Below are 17,323 nucleotides of genomic sequence, written 5' to 3' on the forward strand. Positions count from 1 at the left end.
TACTCACCATGTAAATATTTAGGCCTAAATAATCCCAGATTATTTTCAGTTCCAGAAAAATAAAAACAAATTAGCCCGAGTTCGGTTTTAAAAGATTAAAAGATATCATTTGGATTTAGTTAGCAACCTCCCACATCAACAAGCAGTTTGTCATTAAGACATTCCAAGTTTTAAAAAAAACACAGATTATTGTTTAAAAGTAAAACTTCATTGAAATGGCGACAATAAACTAATAATGAAATACAGCCTACCTGAAAAACTTAGCTTTAGCTTAGCAGCTGCTAGGCTAGTGCTAGCTTAAGCTAGCGCAATTGGCTTACCAAAATAAAGAGGTAACTTGACTTTAAACAAAAACATTGCTGTATTGCAACGCCAGGAACATTATCTGCATTTTTAGCACTGCAGAGTATAAACGTAGGTCAATTTTACAGGAATGTTGACATTTTTCAGTTTAATCTCAGTCTACTTGTGGTTTAGACATTAACAAACTTTGGTCATGTGGACATATTTTTATCCTTTATTACACATTTCCCGGTGAGTTTGGGCTTTTCAAGAAACAGGATTTAATTAAAACTTTTGTTTTTGCTTTAAATATTTAAACTGACTCCTGAATTAGATCTCTCTACACTGACCTTATGTTTCTGCATATAAAAATAGGATGGATGGACATTTCCAAATCTAATAATAAAGATTTACTCTAACTGCATTGAGACGCAGAGCAGAATTCATTTTTAAAGCTCTGTAGAGATCATAAAAAAAGAAATGGTTCAAACCAACAATCTTTGACTCCCTGTTGTTGACCTGCTGCTGTTGTAAAATGCAAGACATGAGTGTCTGCAAGCCGAATATAGAAAAGCCACAACCGCATGATTACAGAGCACTGCGGGTGTTTCCAAACTAGAAAACCACTGAATCCGTTTCCTTTTTCTACCAGGTTGTAAGATTTGTCCTCAATAAGAGCTGAGTGTTAAAACACTGCAGTCAAACTTAAGAGATGAACTTCTAATCCATAAATTACCACAAAATGTGTGTAATTCTAATGTATAAATTATTTTTATGTCATTTTTATTTAAAAATAAGTTGTTGTGTTCAGAATATAATGAGCCAACATCTTTCACTGAAAACAAAATGGAGAAAATTTTAAAACATAAACAAGTTTGCCTGATGCTAAGCATCTGGGCCGTTAATAACCACAGTTTACTGTAAAACATGTTTATTATTAACTCTGTGCCTTTAAAAATCATGCTGCCTTCAATAATGAGAAGATTTGCTTTTTATGAAACATAAACAAGCTTTCCAGGCATTTTGCTCAAGAATGTAACTTAAAATTGAGGCGTTTGTTGTTTACAGAAAGGAGATTAAGAAACAATAATCAGTGAATCACAACAATATACACATCATGCAATAAATCAAGATTTATTTATTTTGTTGGTTACAGGGAACCATTGCAATAGAAAGTGTAAAAGAAAAAAGTCACAAAATGTGTTATTGAGTTTTTTTTTTAAAAGTTGAACAAGAAGAAACATAATGGTGACAAAAGAGCAGAAAACCCACAACTATGAACAGTCAGTGCATTATACAATCACATTCAATAAATCTGAATATTTTTTAAAGTACATTAGTTTTATTAATAAATTCACAAAAAGTGAGACATCATATGGACAAATTTCACACAGACTGATATTTTTAAACCTTCTGTTAATTATCATGATTTTCTGTTTACAGATGGTTAAAAAAAACATTTAGGGGAATGGATGGAAAAAAACATTTTGAAACAGAAATGTGGGCTTAATTAATAAAAAGTATGTTTGATCCTTTTAAGCAGTTTATAATCTATTGAATATGACTGCATTGTCAGTAGGTAGTGTGAACAAGAATGTCAGATTAGAAACATTTGAATAAGAACTAAATCCCCAAAACCCAAAATGAATCAAACGTTCAACTAAGCCTTTCAAAAGTGAATTTCAGCTGCACAAAAAAGCGAGACGTCAGAGCAGGAAGAAGTGTGGAGATGTTTGACGACACTGAAAGCTGACAGACGCTGCAGCAGCATCAGTGCTGATTAAAGCTGACAGAAAAAGAAACATTGTGTCATTTTCTTTAGGCCAAATAAGAACTAAAAGTGAAATCAAACGGAGGGTTTCTAGTTTTTCCCGTGGTTTTGATACAAACGGCCCATTAGGGTGAGCTCAGCTTCATCAGCTCCAGAACATCCATAACAATTTTCTCTTTCTAATAAAAACATGTCCAGGTTGAAACATTAAATCCTGCCAAAATCTTCAAAAGAAGAGGAATATTGTTGTGAAACTCACATCAGAGTTTATCTCAATAATTTGTTCTGAAAAAAGGCAGGAGATGTTTTTTTACACAGTTGAAGATGCAAGAAAGGAATAAAACATTTTATAAAAGATTTTTTTAGAGTACTAACTTGTTTTCAGGACCTCAGTCGGTGAGTAATGCTAACAGCTACACATAAACACAGCAGGCCAATAAAAACTGACAAAAACAATCAAATTGAAGTTGCTCTGAAAATATGCTCTTGCAAAAGATGATTGTGTAATTTCTTAATTTATTAACTCAACAATGTCCTTGTTGCTCTGCAGCTTTTTCTGACCACTTCTTCTGTTGAACAAAGCAAATTAATATGGATAAATACATGTGCTTAGTTTTACCGTTTTATTTTTGTTTTGAGGTTGGAAAAGCTGCAGTTACATGGCAACATGGATGCAGTTGGTTAAATCACATAAATCTTTGGAAATTTGAGTCTTTAATGTCTCCCTTGTTGAATGGCTTTGCTCTGATAGCTGTTAGCTTCACTCAGATCCCACCTGCACATAAGATACTTACACCTCATAAACACTCTCAACTTTGGCCCATTCTGAGGAACATTTGTAAGGTCAGAGGACAGCGGAGCAGCATGGTGCTATAATTTGTGCAAACAGAGTTTTCTCTAAATCTTCAGGCTGAATGAACGCAGACGTAGAAGTTCTTGTGCTCCTCCCAGTAGTGCAGGTCGTCCTCGAAGCTCCAGGAGCAGCCCAGGTCTTTACTGGTTTTAATGGTGTGGACGACGCAGTCGCCCGGCAGCTTCTCGAACAGGAACTCGGCTACACCCACCACGGTGAGCTTCTTCTGACTCTGGATCAGCTGCTGGATGTGGCTCTTATCCACGGGTTCAGGCGAGGAGCTGAACGACACCCAGATGTTCAGTTTCTCGTCCGACGTGGGAACCTGGAAGCGGCTCTTCCCGGTGGCGCAGTGGTAGTCCTTCTTGTTGGTGAACAGGCCAGTGGGAGACTTGAAGACGCGCACAGACCAGCCCACCCAGTCGTACTTCTTCTTTAGCTTCTCGATGATGGCGTCGGCTAGCTGCTGGTTGTCTAAGCCCTCCTGGTCTCTCACCAGGCGGTGGGAGTCTTGTTCGGCCTGCTTAGGGAAGCTAACGATGCAGTCTTCGATGACGGCGTTCATTTTGGCTTGGACGTTGTTCATATTTTCCCTCCACTCTTTCAGAAGAGCCTCATCTTCGTCGTAGCCTTTCAGGGCAGTGTGCCCCAAAAGCGCAATGAGCCCCAAGCAGAAGAGGTTCTTCAGTCGAGCACAAAAGTCCTCCATCGGTCGGCGGCTTTTCTCCTCGTAGTTCTGGATGATCTCGAGAATTGGCTCCCCGGACAAAGTTTCTCCGGTCACAGCATTGTAGAGGATGTAAAGGTTCTTTTCTCCACCGGTTTTGGCAAAATGATCCAGGAAAAGCTTCTTCTTCACCTCTCTGAACTTCGGCTTGGCGTTGAGGATGTCCATGTACTTCCTGAACTGGTTGGTGATGTTTTCCTCCACAGAGAAGTAGGCAGTATCCACCCCGCTCTTCTTGATCTCGTCGTTGATCCGCTGCAGCTCCTCGGAGGCCACCTCCAGACGGTCTCGGACCTTCTGGAACTGCTCCTTCATGAAGGCCGCCTCTTTGCTCTCCACGTTGTCCAGAGCCAGCTTGACAATGGGAGCGGCGATGGAAAACACGGGGAAGAGGTCTCCGGCGATGCTGGCCACCACTTCGGCTCCCTGTTCGAACACCTCCATCACCGTCTCCACCATGTCCTTCCTCTCCGACACAAGCTTCTGTAACGGATTCGCCATCGTTGGCTGGTGTCTCACAAACAGTCCTGTGAACAGAAAGAAAACAGAAACTTACACTTTAGAAAGAGAAATTATGAGAACACTGCCAAAACACAAAGTCAAGTACTTTTGGTCTAGTTTCTATTGCAAATATCTTAGTACACTTTAAATAAGACTAAACTAATGTATAAATAACTTTTCAGCAAGAAATGGACCCTTTACATGTTGCTGTTTACATCCGGAAATTTCGCCCATGCGCACAACGCTGGAGGGCAAAAAGGATAATCTTCAACATGCCGTCCGTCGCCGCGCTGCCGCGGCAGAACAACTCGGTTAACTAAACGAAACCTGGAGGTGTAGGAATTATTCATTTATTTCCCCGAAGCAAAGGGGAAAATAACGAGGAAAAACCTTTGAAGAACAATTCACAAACCACTCATATGTACTTATTTTTTCTCGCTCGGCTTTACGCTACTCGTTGCCATAGCAACTGAGTTGTTGAAGGTTTCAGGAATCAACAATAAAAAGACATTTACCACACAACGCGCAGACCGTCACAGTTTAATGTTTCTAGGCTTGATGTTTATTTTTTGATTATAAATAAGCAATCGCTGTGGTAGATTAGCTACCGCTGCTATTAGCTAGGCTAACACTGCAGCTAGGCTAACACTGCAGCTAGGCTAACACTGCAGCTAGGCTAACACTGCAGCGCTAGATTAGCTCATTTAAACACCTGCTCTGCTGATGATCTGTCAGGTTGACAGTTTTTCATTTTGTAACTAAACTGAAACACATAATGCCAGGTTGTCAAAGTCTAATAACTGAACTACTTCCCTCTGCCTCACAATTTGTTTCTTAATTAAAATGTTTTCCTGATATTGTTATCCAGTTGTTGACAATTGTGTCCCTTTTCATTTTATGTCAGGCGTCATATTGACAACTTAACAGGTAAAACCAATGTCAGTCAGCAGCTTTTTGCCTCCCAGCAGTGGGATCCTGCATGCGTGACGTCAGGCTGCAAGAGGTCAACAGGAGTTTAATTAAAGTAAATAATTCCTCGACATTGATGAAAATGTACCAGTTCCATTGGTACTTATAACATGGGAAAAATGTTGAGTTATTAGGACTGGACGATATGGACTTCAAGGTTTGATCACAATATTTAGTGATATCATTGTTATAATGATAAATGTGACAATAAAAACTATTTATTACTTCTTTTCAAGGTGACTGTATGCCTGTGACTTTATGATAGAGTATTAATAGCCCCACAAACACAAACACTGCTGCTAAAAACTATTTACAAAACACTTCTTTAGAACTCCGCTCTCATAATGACGTGTAATTTGTATCACTAAACCGCATGCTGGAAAGGTATTTAGTCATATTTACAAATTTATTGATTAATGCGCTCATTGCACAAACAGTATAGAAAATACTAAAAATAACAATCCTGATAAACTCAACATCTTTTTTAAACAACATCATTAATTCAAATTCCTATCATGACAAGAAATGAATCATGATATATGATAAACGATGCACTTATTATAAGTGAAATAATCTGTCACTGTAACTAGTAACTTTTCATTAATATTAAGGAATTACTGACTTAACACAAACGCCTATATCTTCCTGAAAAGTCACGTATAAGTTAGTTTTGTCTTGTTTCAAGTGTACTAAGATATTTGCTCTACAAACTAAGATTTTGTGTTGCTGCAGTGTAATGATTGTTCCTGGTTCTGTAAATACACTTACGGCTCTGCAAACGTCTTCAAACTGCAGCCTGCTCTCCTCGGCCTTCTAGAAAAACTGCAGAAATGATAAGAAGAGCGAGAAAGAGCCGAGTGAACTTCGGCTTTAGCTGCTGGTCACACCCAGAGAGGAATGAGTCAATAATGATGCAACACCGTAATGGGCTGGACTGGTTTTATGTCATGCTAAAGGTCTCCATAGTTAAGCAAGAATCAACTTTAAGCAAGAATCCAGGAGTTTCTCTAAGGAATGCCATGATAACATCGATCTGCTCTGCTAGCGGCTTTCAGAAGCAAAACATTCGGTGTGAAAGTAGAAGATTTAGTTCAGGTTTAAAAAAACCATCCGATCAAGTTTATCTGAACTGAATTTGATGCATTTCTAATTGATTTATGGAGAAATCAAGAACCAAACAAGAAAATGTCACATTTCTGATGATGTTTTACTTTAATTCAACAGTTTGGTATAATTATTGGCCTGGAATAATTCAGGTCACAAATGTTTCACAAATAATGTTTGACACTAACTTGTTATTTGTATTGGTCCGTTTTTAAAAGCTTTTATTATGAAATTCATACAGGAAGAAAAGACCAGACAGAGAATAGAGAAACATGTCTTTCACAAACACTAAACAACATGATTTATTTAATGTTATTAATACATTTATTGCCCATCAAATGTTATTTTTCTGTCACTTCTTCCTGTTTTAAAATATTTGACGCTGCCATTCTGTCTTTCACTGATTTTTTTGAATGTTTTCCAAATCATTCCAGTTTGTAACTGCAATATAGCAGGTTTGAAAAAAAGATTGATGCAGTCACAATTACTAGAAAAACTTTTGCTAAGTTTTAACTTTAGTTCTGGTTCTTTTTAGACTTTTCTGTCTCTTTATTTCTATTTTTTAGGAAGTATAGGTATGGGTCTTTAGTTGATGAATTTTGGTATTTTCTTTCCTGCACAGTAAACATAAAACTGCAAGTTTAGTCTGAATTTAATTACATTTTTATTAACAAACTAATAACATGATCAACTTAACTTAAATAATCCTGTTCCATTGCCCAGGTCACTCTTTTAAATTAATTAAATTTCCATCTTGGCTAAACATAAAAAAACTAAAGTGATGATCTTCTGATCCTCAGGAAAGTCGGAGAAGCTTGAAGGATTCTCACAAAACAAAAATCTCAACTCAAGCATAGTTTTTTTTTAAAAGCTAAAATAGTTTCTGAGTTCAGTTTAAAACCTTTTAAACATTCCAAGCAGGAGGAGAAAAAATTATGTTGGGCATTATTTGGTATTTGCAAACATTTGAAACAAAAACATTCATTTCCAGTAACTAAAATTATTTCTGAGTTGGAGCTAAAGTTAAATGCAATTCAGGTGTGATGCACATTAATGTAGTTTAGCTGTACTTTCACAAAGCAGGAGTGAGAGCTCTAGGTTTTAATCTAAACATATTTTTATGAACATGCTTTGCTTCTGTCTCACTTTATTCCACTTCAGCTGAAGTCAAAATCCAGGAATAAATCTGTCCCAGATGCCAGGAATCAGACTAAGAAATGCCCAGTTGGAGCAGCGGGACAAGTTCAGACATGTCCTTCTGCAAACCTGGAAACTTTGGAGGAAATCAAATTATGCCCTGTAAAAAAATCTAATCTTACCAACTTTTTCAGTTTGGTTTCTAGTGCAGATATCTCCGAACACTTGAGATAAGACTAAACTAACTTTACAGCAAAACATAGGAGCTTTTTTAAAGCAAGTTATTCATTAACTTTGATGAAAAACTAATTATAAGTTAAATAAATTGCCAGTAGAACAAGACATTTTAATTCAGAGTATGGGGAAATTTTTGTATTTCAATGGCAGATAATTTTTCTTATAATGAGTACTTTTCTAAAACAATTGCATTAAAATTAGACCAAAAATACTCTTAAAATTTGGTGTTTTTGCAACGAGGGACACAATTAAGAGTCTAAAGTTCCTGCAGCTGGCAGGTTTGTTTTATTTCAGGTTTGTTTTATGTCAGGTTTGTTTTATGTCAGGTGTGTTTTATTTGCATTGTGCGGCTCCCATTCTGGCTGATGGAGAAGCTGCAGCTTTCACCCCCTTCTCTCCCCTCCCCTCCTCCTCGGTCAATATCAGAGCAGCAGGCGTGGGACGTGATTAAGTACAAGAGGTTAAACTTGCTGGACCAGCCGGCGCATTTTCCAGTGAAACTCAGCAAGTAACCACGGCAACGAGACAATGGAAAATAAACTGTCAGCTGGTTTGTGTCTCCCTGCCTCTGCTGATGTCGGTTCGGTCCCTGGGGGTTTATCTCGGCGGACCGCAGAGGGCTGTGGGCGGCAGATAGCGCCCATTCCGGGCCCGATCCATCAAACAGCGCCGAGGGAGAACTGCAGTCTGCTCACAAAGACGTTTCCAGAAACATTTACACTCACAGCCTTCCTACTTTTCTTTGCTTTAAAGCTGCAGGATGGGACTTTTATAAAAATAAAATATGCTTCAGTGTCACCGTGTGGTAATATGACAGATAATCTGTGAAAAGATCGATCTCCTCCACCTCCTACCTGAGCTGCTATCGCGTCTACAGAAACACACCAAACAACCAACCAGAGGCGGGTTTTAGTGTTGTCAATCAAACTTGTGAACATGCTGCTGAATGTGCTAATGGCAGAGAAACAACTTACCATTCCAGGATTACTGTTTATCCCCTGTAATTGTTGGCTATGCTAACTAGTCATGACAGATTGCTAAGGGGAAGAAGTTGTAGCTAGTGGAGAGCAAAGAGGGAGGAGAGGATCGGGCTTTTCAGCAGCAGTGAAGCAAGATTGATTGACAGCACTAAGACCCGCCTCCTGGCTCTGATTGGTTGTTTCTAGTTAGTGCTGGGAAAAGGCAGAAGAGCTCAATGTTTTCACAGATTGTCTGTCTCATAACATACTGTCACAACATAGTGACAATTTCTACCAACATATAAAAATATATATTTTTGTAAAAGTTACATACTGCAGCTTTAATCTGATTCTCACTATAACGTATTTTGTGGACTTGTTTAAAGTTTATCCAAATTCTGTTCTAAGATTGAACAAAATGATTCAAAGGATAAAAAACAAATAAGGGTCAGAAGTTTGAAGACATCAAATTTAAATAATGTATTTCCATTTGATGCTGATTCATGTTTGATTACAGAAGGAAATCTTCCACTATAAGAGAAGATCTTTGTAAACATTTGGGCTGATGCTGATAGTTGACATATTGCTCATATGGCTGATAATATTTAAATACTATTTATTTTAGGAATATTTCCTGTCACATTTTAGATTTTTAACAATAGCAACAACACTGAATTCATTGCTTTAGTTAAACTTCCCACAATCCTTTGCTGCATCATGGTCACATGACCAAACAAAACCACATGACCAAGTTCCTGCTGAAACAGAATTAGGATGGGAATAAACATCAGTAGTTCTGCTTATCGGACCGATAGCGATGTTAGAAAAATGACTAATATCGGCCGATACCGATGTTGATGCCGATAAATCGCACATCTGCTGTATTGAAATTCCTTTTTTTTGCAACTATTACTGAAATTGTTTTCACATTTTGAACACTGCTGGATAATCCTGTGATGAGACCAAAATCTAAACGCTTCCAGTCTGACTGGAGTTCTGCAATGAATACTAAAGCATCCCACATTTTACAGACTTTCATTTTTGTAATAAAAATAAGCACCATTCTGGATAATTTTTCTTTAATTTCACAATTAATCACTACTTTGTGTTATCAATAAAATACCCTGAAGTTTGTGATCCTATGAGAGAAAGCATCTAAGCATAACTTTTTCATTAAAGTATGGCCAAATATGTAAACATTAATTTTAAAATACCATCTTTCAAACTTTTTCTGCAAACATTTAAATATCCCCACTGAGTCAGGGTCGTATATTCCTGCAAAAAGAGGCAGAAGGTAAAGCTTTTGCAGTAACTGAATCTGATTTGTGTGAATAATCTCCATCCTCGCTGCTCAGCGTCTCACTTCCACACAGAAGTGCTTCAAATAAATCACATTTTCAGAAACAGGAGCAGCAGATGCTCACAGAACAGAACTGATTGGGGTTCATATTTTATCCTGATTTATGGAGAAAAAATGTGATATACACTGCAAAAACATACTTTTGTCTAGTTTCTGGTGGAAATAACTTAGTACGCTTGAAATAAGACAAAACTAACTTAGAAGTAGCTTTTCAGCAAGCTATGACAGTTTGTTTAAAGTCAATAATTGCTGAATGCAGATTTTTTTCACTTACAACAAGACATTTTTCCTGTTTTAAGAGGAAAGAAACAGTGGAACTAGTTCTTTTTGTGGATATATTCAAGAATTATTGTCTTACAACAAGTTTATTTATCTTTCTTGAAGGTTACTTTTAATTAGTTGTTTCTTATTTCAAGTGTACTAAGATATATGCAATAGAAACTAGACAAATATTGCAATTTATAATCAAATTTATGTTGTATTATTGTTTTAATCTGTTTTTAGCTGCTATAAATGTTTTTATTTCAGACTGGATGGGAGATGTTGATGCCTGGAGCTCAACATATCTCCAACTTTAACTGAGTATTTTACATAAACATAACCTCTTACAAGAATCTATCAGTAAATCTTAGAGTTGAGTTTATAGGTATTTATCCCTCTAATTCCTCAGATTCTTTGGTAAAAGCAGAACTGATCCCCATCAAACAACCTGGAGGACGTCTCAGATTTTAACGTCACGCAGATCAGAGTTTACATCGTGGATTTGACAGCAAAGGTTTTAGGGGAAGTTTTCCTAATAATCCTACAAATCAGAATGGGAACCATGTATGAGTTTATAATGAAGGGGGAACATTAACTCAAAAACAAAATAAAAAAACATTTTTGAAATTCAACATAAACACATAAACATTAAGTTATTCTTTGCATTTGCACTTCTAAATGAGTAAAAAAAAAATACTATATACATTTTCAAAGCACTTTCAAACAGCTCATAATAGTTTTATGAACACAGAATTAAATGTATAGCAGAATAAAAGATATGTATAAGCCTATAAACAAACACTACATGGTTTGATTTCCAGGCCAGATGATATTTATTTCAGTTTTTAGACTTGATTTGGATTTAACTTGTAAACATCCCTGATACGTGGCAAACTGTGATAGGCCTTTATCTGGACTTTTTTATTTATTTAAAAGTGTTGCAAAAAATACTAAACTCATAGAAACATCTTTAAAGAACTAAAAAAAACAGTCCGAGAAAATACATGGCAGCATCACAACATTTAGAGAAAGTCTGGATGCTTCAGAGAAAATATACAGAAAAAAGATAGAAAACTCATTTCTTTCGACATAAACAGAGAATATGTGCAACGTTTCCTGATAACAGCAGGAACGCCTGATTAGAAACATAAACATATTCATGACAGCATAAGAAAGCAGGACACAGTTCGGGTTTCATTCTGTCAGTGCCAGTTTACCCAGTTCACCGCCCAGTCTGACCACTGCGGCGGAAATCCCTCCGCCCTCTGTTAATGCACCCTCTTAATGTAAAACGTATCGATCAGTCCGCGCTACAAGCCCTCTAATTGGATCATTTTACAGCAGAAGGCCGCAGAGAAACAAACAAACAGCGCATGTTAGCAGATCTGCGGCGAGTTTCTGCGCAGCGCAACGAGGACCGAAAGGTTCCGGCAGACACTTCCTGGAAAAACTGAACTGGTCCCGCAAACCCCGAAAACTTTTAAATTTAGATTAAAACTAGAAACCTTCAGCAGATTCTTTCCTTCACTCATCCGACTTCAACAAATAGAGCTGCGTTTTTATGAAATATGCGTTTAAGGAGAACGAAATGCGCCGAAACGGGGGAGAAAAAAATGACTCGATTATGTAACAACAGACTGGAATGAAGTCAGATCGGAAGAATCGATCAGATTATAATCCAACCAAACCGTCGCAGCTTTTTCTATGTTTACTCTGAAAGATTTGGACCAGAAACGGACTCACCTCGTAAAGTTTGCGGAAGAAATCTAAACTCCAGCCTGTTTGTCTTCCTATTGGTCATGTGGCTCTCATGTTACAGGGAAGAGGCACACCCTGCCACACTGACAACTAGGCTGGTGAAAAAAGGGTGTTGCTCCTTAACTTAGCTGATAAAATGGCCTCTTTACTGCTAATGCTTAAAATTAAGGAGAAAATTACATATAATTATGTTTTTAATGAGGTTTAGACCCCAAGAATGGGATTAAATCTCAGATTAATGATGACCAGATGACAATGACTGCCGTATTCTGTTGTTTATTACAAATTAAAGTGAATTATACAATCATATCATATAATTATGATTGTACTTGGTTTGTCCAGCTTTAATATATTGCACCAAAAGCATCATTTATGTATATATCATTAACAAACATAAAAAAAGATCATTTCTTCACATTCTGCATATAATCATATAGTAAAACATCTTAATGATCAGACTAATGGCTCACCTGTTCTGGAGCTTTTAACCAGACGACAAACGCAGTTTATCTGATCTCCTGTAAAAGGGAAATTCTGAATTATTCTAATGTTCATTCTAAATATAAACTAGGAGCTCTGGAGGTGGATTTTATTTTCACACAAACATTGACAATGAGACTCGGACTGGACAGACCAGAACATCAAAGCTTATGAATATATGAAAAAGACAATAAGTTGTGGTTTTCAGATGGTGGAGGATCTTTGAAGCTGCTGATCCCACCTGGAAAAAAATCCCAAACTGATTTGTTGGCTTCAGTTTTGTTTGCATTTTCAGGTTTAAAGTTGGTTTTTTGATGCTTAGCAGAATTTACAAAGCTGCCACAAAAGATAAACTGCAAATTATATTCATATTTATTGTCATTTTCAAAATTTATTTTGCCTAAACAGATAGATCTGAGTTCATAACTCTGTCAGAGACTCATGTTGTTGGTTTGCTATTTCAGGTTTCCTGTGGTGCAAAAGCTAATGCTAAAGCTAAAGAGCAGGTCCATGATCTGAGTCTGGGCAGATATTTTAAATCTTAGAACGAGTCAAACAACTAAAACGTTCACAAAAATAAAAACAAAAACTTGCAAGAAACATTTTTAACAATCACATACTCAGTGCAAAAAAGGTCTTGAAATGCTATATTTTGTTTTTACACCAACATCACTGACCTCCTGAAGCAAATTTGATCCAAATTGTTTCTAAAGTAGCTTTTCTATAACCTGGAATCAGATTTCCTGGCTTTTCCTGGACTAGCCGTTAGCTTCAGTACCTTCCTGTAAGCCAGGTGTCTGAAACTCCAGTTCTCAAGTCTCAACGTTTGGATGCTTCTCTGCTCCAGCAGCTTGTTCAGACCAATAGTTAATGACCAGGCCTTTACAAAACTGACAATAAGGAAGTAATTCAGACATTTAATTCAGCTGTAGCAGCAGGGATGCATCTAAAAGTGTTGGAGTTACAGACCAAATGAACCCAGTAAGAGCTAAATAAAAGCTGCCTTCTGATTAAAGAATCTCAACACAGTTCTGCTGATAATTAAAACATTTTGACAGCCTTTAATTATCTGTTATGCTCAACATGTTGTTTCAAACTCTTGACAGTAATGAATTGACACCATAAATTGACCACAGATTTGTTGCAGACATTATCCAAAGGTGGAGTGGGTCTGAATGAAAGGTGAAATATCTGGTAGATATCTAGCTTTCCTGCATAATGTCGACTCAGATGACAAGAATGCAGGAAGCCGGCTTTGAAATCTTCTATGAAAACCATAATTTGCGTAAGAGGAAACATTGAGAAGAAGTAGGAAATTCTGCGAGACAAGGAATCACAAAGCAGTCCCCAAAGCAGATTATACACCATAAGATACAGATCCATATTGACTAGATGTCCTAAAGTCTCTCCTCTGAGTGTGTCCTCTTCCTCGGCGTCTACTCTGGATGGATGCACAGGTAGGCCCGTTTGTGTTTCCCGTAGTAGTAGCAGTCCTCCCTGAAGTTGTTGGTCTCCACCACGGCCTTGTAGTGGCTCACGGCGTGGACCAGGCAGTTGGGGAAGGTCTTGTTCAAAGACAAAGCCACAGCCATCATGTTGCCCTTCAGCTTCTGCTGCTCGATCTGCTCCTGGATCTGACTCTTGTTGATGGGCTGCGGGTCGACGCAGAACGACACCACCACCTTGATCTTGTTCTTGGTCAGAATGTCAAACCAGTTGGCTCCGCCGCTGCCGTGGTACTTCTTTCCCGCCAGCCAGTTGAAGAAGAAAATGCGCTCCCGGTCGCCGAAGGCCCGGACGGACCAGCTCACCCAGTCGTACTTTTTGACCAGCGACTCCAGGAGGGATTTGGCGAACTCGGTGTCGACGGTGCCGGGGTTGTCCTGGAGCTGGTGCTCCATGTCCGTCTTGGCCTGCGTGGCGAAGTTCTCGGTGCAGTCATCCACGGCCGCTTTCATGCGTTTCTCCACGTCCTCCATTCGGTCTTGCCACTTCTTGACCATCTCCTCGCCGACGATTCCCTCCTGGAGCGCAGCGTGGCCCATGACGGCGATGATGCCTACCACGAACAGCTTCTTCAGCCGAGCGCAGAAATCCTCGACCGCCCTCCTGCTCCGCTGCTCGGTGGCGAGCACCGTGTCCAGCATGGGGTCTCCCGACGTGTTCTCGCCCTTGACGGCATTGTAGAGGGCGTCCAGGTTCAGGTCGCTGTCCGTGTTCTCGTAGTGGCTCAGGAACTTCTCCTTCTTCTTCTCCCTGAACTTCGGCTTGGCGTTGACAAAGTCCTGAAACTTTTCGTACTGGCTGATAATCTGCGCCTCCCGGTCAAAGTTCTGCTTGTTCATGGACGTCTTCTGCAGCTCCAGGGCGAGTTTGTCGATCTCGTCTTGGATCCCCTCCAGTTTTGAGTTGACTTTTTCAAACTGCTGAGTCAGGTAGCGAGCTTCCTTGCCGTCCGGGTTGCTGAGGAGTTCGGCGGAGGCCACGAAAACGGCCTCCAGGATGGGGTGAAGCTGGCCCACGGTGGCGGCCAGCACCTCGGAGGCTTGGCCCATGATCTCCACGCCTTTCTCGATCTTGTCCCTGTTTTCAACGAGCCAGTCTGCCACACTATTCATCTCTAAGTTTGTCACAGTAACCACAACTAATCAGAAATCCAGAGAGTGCCTGGAAGGAGAGAAAACATGGAAAAAACCCTTGTAAAGTTCATTATAGTGAGTTTTTTAAACCTACTTTAAAACTTGCAGTATGTAACTTTTATAAAATATATTTTTATATGAATTTGTTGAAACTGTCGCCTTTTTGTGACAGATATTCTGTGAAAAGATCGATCTCCTCCACTTTCTCTCTGAGCTACTATTGCTGTCTGCAGAAATGCCCCAAAAACAACCAATCAGAGCCAGGAGGTGGGGCTTAGTGCTGTCAATCACCTCATGTATGCGCTGTTCAATGTGCTAATGGTGGAGAAACAGCTTACAGGAAAACCGTTTGTCTGCTATCATCGGTGGCTAAGCTCACTAGCCTTAGCATTCATGACAGATTGTGGTAGCTGCAGCGTAGCAGAGAGCAGCGCCACACAACGGGTGATTGACAGCGCTGGTTAGCACAGGCAGAAGGCCTACCAAACTGTCATGACATGGCGACATTTTCGATAAATATGTAAAAAATGTTTTCTAAAGTTACAAACTGCAGCTTTAAGAGTCAAAGTAAACAAACAGGTGATTCTAAGCCGTTGTTTTTCCCAAGAGGACATTTTCCTGACAAACGAACCCTACAGTAAACGAAAGGCTTGATCATGTCAGCACATGTTGGCATCCAGTTTCATGCCGCGCCCTCACAGCCGCTCTTAATGACAGGGACTTCTCAGGCCTCCATGGTTTTGACAAACATCACAAAAAGTACTCAAAAGGCACAAACAATTCACTTCTGCACAGAAACAGAACAAAAATCAACCGTGACGTGTTCACAGATGGATTATGATGTGAATTATTGCACAACGTAGCAGTGCTGGCCCTTTGCGGACGTTACTTTACTGCCCCAACAGCCAAGACCCAAAGCAAACACAGATGTTCAGAGCAGGGGAAAATCAGGGTTTATATCAGTAAAATCATTTGTTTTTCCATGTAAAATACTCTGGAGAGATGAGCTCAATCATTTCATGAAACAGGCACACCCAAATCTCTCCCGCTGCACTTGTTCATGACTTTAACCACCCCTCTCCTCTCTCTTCAGCTTAATTAGCAGCAAATTATCTGAACGCCTCTCAGTCCTAACATGGAGGAAAGTCCAGATGTGTGTGTAGCAACAGATCACAGGCTCACCAATTATTACTGCAGAACTTTGGTGTCTTTTTCAGCCTTTTCCTAACGCCGTGCTAATTAGATTCACATTATTCAGTCACATGTCCTTTTACAAACATCCACATGTGAGCCAGCTGATGAGAATAAAAACAATTAAAGCCAACTTTAAAAATTTAAAATGACGCAACGCGCTCAAGTTCTATTCCAAAGAGTCGAGAAAAGATGCTTAATGTGTGATTGTGTTGTTTAATGTTGGGAAATAAAGTCATATTTAGGAAAAAGTTTCATTTGTTCAGCAAAGCTTATCTAATGAAAAGGGAAAAAAAAGGCGAGTCCGTCTGAGCTTTTGATCAAACACTGGTCAGGTTATCTGCTTTAGCAGAGACCACAGAAGGTTTCAGAAAACCACAGCAGAGAACGCCGCTTCGCTGAAAATCATTTAAATTTACAATTTAAAAAGGAAAAAATCAGCATAAATTCTGGTTTCTTTTACCATTTTTCGGTGAAAGAAACCGTGACAGTTTCTCTACAAAACAGTCATGATAAAAAAACTGAAACTGTTATACTGCAAATAATTGAATAAAATCTTAAATTAGTTTTTTCTTTTCTTTTCTTTCTGCTAAATAAACAATAAAAACTCACCTTTTTGGCTAAATATTCCAGTGGGCTGCAGTCCAGTTATCCAGAAGTCCAGCTGCGCCTGTGAGCACCAGCTTCCTTGGGATTTATTTATACTCTCTCTCTCTCCCTCTCTCTCGCTCGCTCCCTCTCTCTCTCTTTCTCTGTGCCTGTCTCTCGTCACTCCTCCTTTTGAAATTCCTCCTCCATCCCGTTCCAGCATTCCACCAGAACCCACTCCACAGAGACTGACACAGATAACATCCTGTAAACACTCCCCCATGCAGGGACTCTGTGCACCCTGGGAAAATCTGCTCTGATGTGATGGACAAAGAGAGAGAGAGAGAGAGAGAGAGAAAGAGATGGAATAAAAAGGAGACCAGTCACTGCGAAGCTCAGAAAAGTGGCCCATCAGGACAAAAAGCTTCTTGTTGCGGCTCAAACATGTTGCCATGGACACCGGACCCGCTTCTCTGAGCCGGGCACACTTTAAAACCGAACCGGCT

At 39.2% G+C, this 17,323-nt stretch overlaps 1 protein-coding gene across 5 annotated transcripts; it reads right to left on the reverse strand.

The window, feature by feature from the left end:
* Positions 1-1,399: 1,399 nt before the first annotated feature.
* On the reverse strand, positions 1,400-16,972 carry rpz5 (rapunzel 5). Of its 5 annotated transcripts, XM_032555810.1 has the most exons (4): positions 16,842-16,959; positions 12,390-12,437; positions 5,872-5,925; positions 1,400-4,160 (listed from the first exon to the last, which is right to left on the reverse strand). In XM_032555810.1, exon 4 carries the CDS (start codon positions 4,132-4,134, stop codon positions 2,959-2,961), a length of 1,176 nt encoding a protein of 391 aa, XP_032411701.1. In that variant the 5' UTR covers positions 4,135-4,160; positions 5,872-5,925; positions 12,390-12,437; positions 16,842-16,959; the 3' UTR covers positions 1,400-2,958. The 5 variants fall into 5 exon arrangements, with proteins under 5 accessions (XP_032411701.1, XP_032411706.1, XP_032411696.1 ...); XM_032555815.1 differs by lacking the exon at positions 12,390-12,437 and having other exon boundaries at positions 16,842-16,931; XM_032555805.1 differs by lacking the exons at positions 12,390-12,437; positions 16,842-16,959 and adding an exon at positions 11,905-12,076.
* Positions 16,973-17,323: the final 351 nt, after the last annotated feature.

Source organism: Xiphophorus hellerii, chromosome 3, assembly GCF_003331165.1.
Source record: "Xiphophorus hellerii strain 12219 chromosome 3, Xiphophorus_hellerii-4.1, whole genome shotgun sequence".
In the NCBI taxonomy this organism is placed as follows: domain Eukaryota; kingdom Metazoa; phylum Chordata; class Actinopteri; order Cyprinodontiformes; family Poeciliidae; genus Xiphophorus; species Xiphophorus hellerii.

Bases quoted from the DNA above. Each gene is read 5' to 3' on its own strand.
- rpz5 (XM_032555795.1), bottom strand. From the start codon at position 11,962: ATGACCAATAGGAAGACAAACAGGCTGGAGTTTAGATTTCTTCCGCAA. The intron at 4,161-11,904 runs GTGAGTCCGTTT...TTCTGTTCACAG, and splicing joins TCTTCCGCAAACTTTACGAG to GACTGTTTGTGAGACACCAG.